This window comes from Triticum aestivum, chromosome 1B (assembly GCF_018294505.1).
Source record: "Triticum aestivum cultivar Chinese Spring chromosome 1B, IWGSC CS RefSeq v2.1, whole genome shotgun sequence".
Classification (NCBI taxonomy): Eukaryota; Viridiplantae; Streptophyta; class Magnoliopsida; order Poales; family Poaceae; genus Triticum; species Triticum aestivum.
In genome coordinates this window covers 542501988-542509417 of record NC_057795.1, presented here as the reverse complement: position 1 = coordinate 542509417, position 7430 = coordinate 542501988, and the positions used below count along the sequence as shown (strand labels likewise).

The 7430-nt window shown below is 46.1% G+C and overlaps 1 protein-coding gene across 1 annotated transcript; it reads left to right on the top strand.

The window, feature by feature from the left end:
- The first annotated feature begins 233 nt into the window (after positions 1-233).
- LOC123094271 (UDP-glycosyltransferase CGT-like) lies at positions 234-7087 on the top strand. The gene is made up of 2 exons (XM_044516318.1): positions 234-1286; positions 6669-7087. Exons 1-2 carry the CDS (start codon positions 278-280, stop codon positions 7085-7087), a joined length of 1428 nt encoding a protein of 475 aa, XP_044372253.1. The 5' UTR covers positions 234-277.
- The last annotated feature ends 343 nt before the right edge of the window (positions 7088-7430 follow it).

Below are 7430 nucleotides of genomic sequence, written 5' to 3'. Positions count from 1 at the left end.
AATGTGCAGTGTTCACGCGAAAAGGCCACGCAGATTAGTCGGCTGATAAAGGCCACGGAGGAGCATAAATAGCCACATGGCTCAGCTACCAAGTGTTATCACTCAAACAAATGTACACAGGACAGAGACTTGCTACCCGACAACAAGGACACGCAGCACGGCTGCAGAGCTACCATGGATCTGCCATTAAAACGAACCGATAATTGACTTGGCCTCTCGCACTCACAAACCAGGCTAACTCGTCACTCTCGCACTCACGGACCAAGCTACCTCGTCAATGGCTCTCGTGGCGAAGCCGAGCTCCGGCGACCAGGGCGGAGACGCACCGCATCTCGTCTTCATCCCGAGCGCCGGCATGGGCCACCTGCTCCCCTTCTCCCGCTTCATCGCCGCCCTCGCGAGCCAAGGCAACGTCGACATCTCCGTCGTGACCGCGCTGCTGATGGTCTCGCAGGCCGAGGCCGAGCACTTCGCCGCCCTCTTCGCCGCCTTCCCCGCCATCCGGCGCATCGACTTCAACCTCCTGCCGCTCGACGATGCCACCCTCGCCGGCACGGACCCCTTCGTCCTGCGGTGGGAGTCCCTGCGCCGCTCCGCCCATCTCCTCGGCCCGCTCATCGCCGGCGCCACGCCACGCGCCTCGGCCGTCGTCACCGACGTCACTCTGGCTTCCCAGGTCATCCCCATAGCCAAGAAGGAGCTGCAGCTCCCGTGCCACATCCTCTTCAGCTCCTGCGCGACCATGCTGTCCTTCCTCGCCTACTTCCCCACCTATCTCGACGGCGCCAACGCCGACCACCTCGTCGGCGACGTCGACATCCCCGGCATTGGACGCATCCCGGTCGATTACCCCCCGAACGTGCTGCGCAACCCCGACAGCCTCTTTACCAAGCAGTTCATCGCCAACGGCCGCGAGATCGCCGAGGCAGACGGCATTCTCCTCAACACGTTTGACGCCTTAGAGCGAGAGGCACTCGCCTCCCTGCGCGACGGCAAGGTCGTTCCCGGGTTCCCTCCGGTGTTCGCAGTCGGCCCGCTTAAGTCGACGAGCACAGAGAAGGAGGCGGTACATGGCGGCGCCTCTTCATCCATCGCCTGGCTCGACGAGCAGCCGGCGCGCTCGGTTGTGTACGTGGCCTTCGGCAACCGCAACGCCGCCGCGCTGGAGCAGATCCACGAGATCGGTGCCGGGCTGGAGGCGAGTGGCTGCCGGTTCCTGTGGGTGGTGAAGACGACGGTGGTGGACCGTGAGGACACGGCGGAGCTCAACAACGTGCTGGACGACGGGTTCCTGGTGTTCATGGTGTAATTTGGCTAATAGTTTGTTGATAGGCCAAATTAATTATAGGTCATCCAAGCTAATCAGTTACTATTTTGTTTAAAGATTGCAACAGGAATTTTCATGGACAAGAGGATACTTGGGACATGTCCTAACCAGACTCAGGGTATCTCGGAGTGACCACAATGCTACCTAGGACAAGTACTAACAAGGATCAGAGGTCAAAGCTGAAGATTGCAATGCTATGGATGGAGTTACACAGAGGGAAAGTGCAACATGCAGAAATACCCGTGAAGAGTGGAGAAATATGATTCATAAGTGATCGCCATTATGTGTTATGATTAACGACGTTGCCGGTATATTTTATTTATAAAAGGCAAGGCAAGGAGTGCTTATACTGTGAATATGGCCAAGACGGGTTGCCATGCAGGTTAGCTATACGTGTTAGCCGGCCGATTAAAAACGTAAAGTGATATATATATATATATATATATATATATATATATATATATATATATATATATATATATATGGTAATCGTGCTATACATGGTAATCCAATCAAGATGGACAGATTCTAGGTCGATTTAGCTTTGAAATTGTTTTTGTATACGCCAAGTCCAGTGTGCCAATATAAATGTAAGGCCGTGGCCGATTGAGATACCAATCGATCTATCAATACAAACACTACTTTTTTACGTATGTCTTTTTCTCTATCGTTCTTCTCTGCTGAGCCCTAGCAGCCCTAGGGTTTGGTAATCTTTGCCGTTTTTTGCTGAAAAGCGGCCGATTCTCCTCCACGAAAGCGAGGGATCTTTGTTGCTTTGCTCGAAAAGCAATCGTTCGTCGTCACGAAAGCACGACAATTATCTTGGTGTTGCGCGGGGATTTTCCGTGTCAACACAATTGGTGACTCGGCTGGGGACGAGAAGAAGAAGAGGCACACGATGAATACCGAGTCCAGGAACGGGAGCGACATCGACCCGGAGAACATCATCGCCGTCACACTCGATGATCTGTCTGAAGATGATCGGCGCGAGCTTGAACAAGAGCTTAAGAAAGAGATGGCCGAGCGACTAAAATTAAAGTTGACTGGATACTGCAAGACAAGGATCGGCGTCGTCAAGAAGGTACATATGCCGAACCCTTCAGATTCGATCAACACCGAGGTAAAAAAGTCAACCGAAGAAATTTCCCATCTAATTGATATGTGCGTGGCTACCAAGTATGATTCTGATGTGAAAACTACGACACACACAATTACTCAATCAATAGCTAATAGAATTGAGGAATTTAAGGAGCAGCTTCACAAAGATCTTGAAAATATTTTACCTAGTCATGTTCGGTCGTTAGTGCTGCAAATCAACTATGATTATTCTGAGAAAATACCGATTGAGAATAGTGGCTTCATTAACTTTCCTAGTAATAATCATACACCTGGAGCATCGGCTAATAACATTGTGCAGCCCCATGTTCCTTTAAATAGTGATCAAGGTGGCCGGAACTATGAGAGCAGTTCGGCTAATAATTTTATGCCTAGTGTAGCTGCTCCTATTGTCTCAACTTTGGTTCCACAAAATCACAACAGCAATAACCGAAGTGCTAGTTCTAATTCTAGTTTGCAACAACTTTTTTATTCAACTTTAGAATATAGTACACCACCGCTATTGACTGTCAGTACTGGGATTCCGTGCGGGCCGGTACCTGATTCATATTTTAATGGGTCTCTGTTGCAAGCATCACAAGCTCAAATTTCTTTGCCGGAGTTTCTATCACGTGCTAGCGTTCCATCTGTTCCACAAACTAGTTCTTACAGCCGAATGATAGTTTTAAGGATAAGCTTGCTAGTATACTAAGATAATTCGATTTAGAACCTAAGAGTAAAGCACGTGCATATCAAAAACCATACCCTGATTATTTCGATTTGACGGCTTATCCTCGCGATTTTAGAATTCCTGATTTTGTTAGGTTTACAGGGGAAGATGGTAGATCCACTTTCGAGCATATCGGACAATTTTTAGCCCAATGTTGTGATATCGGCACATCGCATGTTTATAGGATTAAATTATTTCCGTTGTCTTTATCCGGTATTGCATTTACTTGGTTTACATCGCTTGCTCCTAATTCTATTTCTACATGGGCACAATTGGAGGAAAAATTTCATGAGTACTTTTATAGCGGTGAAACAGAACTTCGGCTTTCAGATTTAACTATGGTTAGGCAGAAATATAATGAGCATGTTCATGATTACATTAGGAGGTTTAGGGATGTAAAAAACCGATGTTTCAGCTTGACCATAGCCGAAAAGGATTTAGCCGGTCTTGCCTTTTCGGGTCTTCTCGCTCATATTAAGGATAAACTAGAAGGGCAAGAATTTTTAGATGTTAATCAAGTTTTGCAGAAGGCTTTGGCGCAAGAAAACGGGACTAAGGGGATTAAACAATATAGCCGGTTTGAAGATAATATTGATAATGAGGAGGATAATCATGTAGGTAATGCCTTCGATTATGATAGTAATTCGGCTAGTAAAGTTGACATTAATATATGTGTAGCCGAATGGATTCCAGCGCCAAAGTCAAAACCCTTTGCATGTTCTGCTTTGAAACCCACACCTGCTAGAAGAGATGAAACTAAATACACTTTTGATGTTAGTAAGTGTGATAGAATTTTTGATATGTTACTGCAAAATAAATTAATTAGAGTGAGAAAGGGTCATGTAATTCCACCTACAGAAGAGTTGGGTAGGAGAGCTTATTGCAAGTGGCACAATTCTTTCTCTCATGCTACTAATGATTGTAACATGTTTCGTCAACAGGTGCAATCGGCCATTAATGAAGGACGATTGACGTTTACAGAAAGTTCTAAGATGAAGCTCGATAGTGACGTTTTCCCTATCAATGTAGTCGAGCTTGAGAGTAAGAAAATTCTTATTCGGTCGGATCAGACCGAATCCGCAAGAAAGAAAAATGTTGTTGATGATAATGCTTCTCCAAGGATGATCAAACAAAAAAATCCAGAAGTAGGAGTTTGGAAAGTCAATGGAAGAAGGAAACAAGCTCCAAGACCAAAGCCGTCAGTTAGCATGTTGTTGGAAAAGTACACCTCACACAAGACCAGCAATGTGTTTAACCGGCTTGGAGAGAATAAACGTCTTAGATCTCCTTCTGGACCTGGCGGTCATGAGCAATGGCAAAGAAATTTAAATGACCAACAACCCTATATTGCAATGGAGCCGACGTATTGGGGTGGTGCACCTCCTATGTACCTGCAGTTTCCTCCATGGGGTTTTAATCCTTGGGTGCCATATCCTATAGTGCCAGGTTATTTTGACCCAAAATGGGTTCCGCCGAGGCCTATGTTCAGAGCAAACATACATGAGAAAAGGGCTCCGCTCAATGAGGCAGCTAGATCATGTGATGCAATTGTTGTCCAAAGGGACCGGTCATCGGTATGCAGTGCAGATGGTGAAGTTCATATAGGTGGTCAAAAATTTATGTGGGTGCCGATCAATCGTAGAAGTGATGCAAAAGTACATGATGGGACTGTGCGTGGTTGCACCAAGATTAGCGCAATAAAAGATAATAGTTTACAAGATGATTTGCAGCCTAGTGTGCAGACACATGTAGACAAGAAAATTGTACGCACTAGTGAGTTGGTTGATGCATCTGCTGATGAATTTACTAGAGACAGTGGGAAAATTGAAGCCATAGGTACAGAGGAGAATAGTGATGGCGTGAAGTTGCAGCAAACCGTCCGACTTAATCAGTTTGAAAAGGAAACTAGTTTTGTACAGATCAAAGAATTCATTGTATCCTCATGTACTAATCAACGGTCTAAATCGGCAAGCTCATATGCTGATTTATTCATGGGAGGTTGTGGCCTAGGAGCGTCCAAAAATTTCAAATCTAGCACTAATTTGGATTTAAGCAATGTACGCGGCCAGAAATTTAAAGCTAGTAATGGACATGATCAGCAGAGAGGTATTTCGGCCAGAGATAAAATATTTTCCATAAAAGCAGAAGTACGTCAGTACAGGCCGAGAGACTCAGGGGCAACAGAATTAAGTCAGCTGCACTAGAGACTAAACCAAGACCTTGGTGGTGTCCAACGGGACTCACACACACTCAGAAACGACGTGTGCAGAGACTACGGGCATTTGAAATGAAGGAAGAGATAGTCGAGAAGAAGCGCTTGTTCAATCAGGAAAAACCAATGGTGCCGAAAATAACATGGAGGGAGAAGCACATTGTGGGGGAGAAGTTGCCCAAAGCTCCCAACGGAAAATATTCAAAAAAGTACTGTCATAGCATGTCCAAGAAAACATGAGATAATGTGGCCGATATGTTATTGCAAGTATCCCCCTAAGTAAAATTGGCCGATATAATTTTTATCGCCCTAAGCAACTATATGGCTGATGAAGTTATCGACATTGTCGTAAGGAATAATATGTTTTTGGTGAACACAATTATACCAAAAACAGGGGGACATGTGTTCATGGTGTAATTTGGCTAGTAGTTTGTTGATAGGCCAAATTAATTAGTGGTCATCCAAGCTAATCAGTTACTATTTTGTTTAAAGATTGCAACAGGAATTTTCATGGACAAGAGGATACTTGGGACATGTCCTAACCAGACTCAGGGTATCTCGGAGTTACCACAATGCTACCTAGGACAAGTCCTAACAAGGATCAGAGGTCAAAGCTGAAGATTGCAATGCTATGGATGGAGTTACACAGAGGGAAAGTGCAACATGCAGAAATACACGTGAAGAGTGGAGAAATATGATTCATAAGTGATCGCCATTATGTGTTGTGATTAGCGACGTTGCCGGAATATTTTATTCATAAAAGGCAAGGCAAGGAGTGCTTATACTGTGAATATGGCCAAGAGGGGTTGCCATGCAGGTTAGCTATACGTGTTAGCCGGCCGATTAAAAACGTAAAGTGATATATATATATATATATATATATATATATATATATATATATATATATATATATATATATATACACATATATATATATATGGTAATCGTGCTATACATGGTAATCCAATCAAGATGGACAGATTCTAGTCGATTTAGCTTTGAAATTGTTTTTGTATACGCCAAGTCCAGCGTGCCAATATAAATGTAAGGCCGTGGCCGATTGAGATACCAATCGATCTATCAATACAAACACTACTTTTTTACGTATGTCTTTTTCTCTATCGTTCTTCTCTGCTGAGCCCTAGCAGTCCTAGGGTTTGGTAATCTTTGCCGTTTTTTGCTGAAAAGCGGCCGATTCTCCTCCACGAAAGCGAGGGATCTTTGTTGCTTTGCTCGGAAAGCAATCGTTCGTCGTCACGAAAGCACGACAATTATCTTGGTGTTGCGCGGGGATTTTCCGTACCAACACTTGGGGCGCGTGCATGGGCGCGGCCTGGTGATCAAGGAGTGGGTGGACCAGGAGGCGGTCCTGAGGCACCCGGCCGTGGGGCTGTACGTGAGCCACTGCGGGTGGAACTCGGTGACGGAGTCGGCCGCGTGCGGCGTGCCGATGCTGGCATGGATGATGACGCTGGGCGACCAGCGCCTGGTGGCAACGGTGATCAGGAGCGCCGGCTTCGGGCTGTGGCTGGAGCACTGGAGCTGGGACAGCAAGAGCTCGCTGGTGCGCGTGGCGGAGATAGCGGAGAAGGTGAAGGCGGTGATGGGCGACGAGGCGATCTCGGCGAGGGCTAAGGAGGTCGGCCGGGAGGCGACCAAGGCCGTTGCCCCGGGCGGCTCCAGCCACCGGAGCATGCAGGAATTCCTTGCCGCGCTCAGGTGACTGCTCTGTTACCGGCCGGGGAGCTGTTGGTTACTGAACCTCCTACCCTGTCGCACTTTTTTTTTTGGGATACTATCCTGTTGCACTTATTTTGTACTTCCTCTGTAAACTAATATAAGAGCGTTTAGATCACTAAAGTAGTGATCTAAACGTTCTTATATTAGTTAACGGAGAGAGTACCATCGTCTCGACTGAGTTGCTCAGGATGCATGCGATATGTTGCCTGAAAATAAAGAGCCAGCTATGTGTTAATTGCTTGGAAAATTTTTGTTGTAAGTCAATTCGCGCGCGAGGCATTGAATTGAAATCGAACCATCCCTGGACGCTTTCTTCTTTCTGCCAT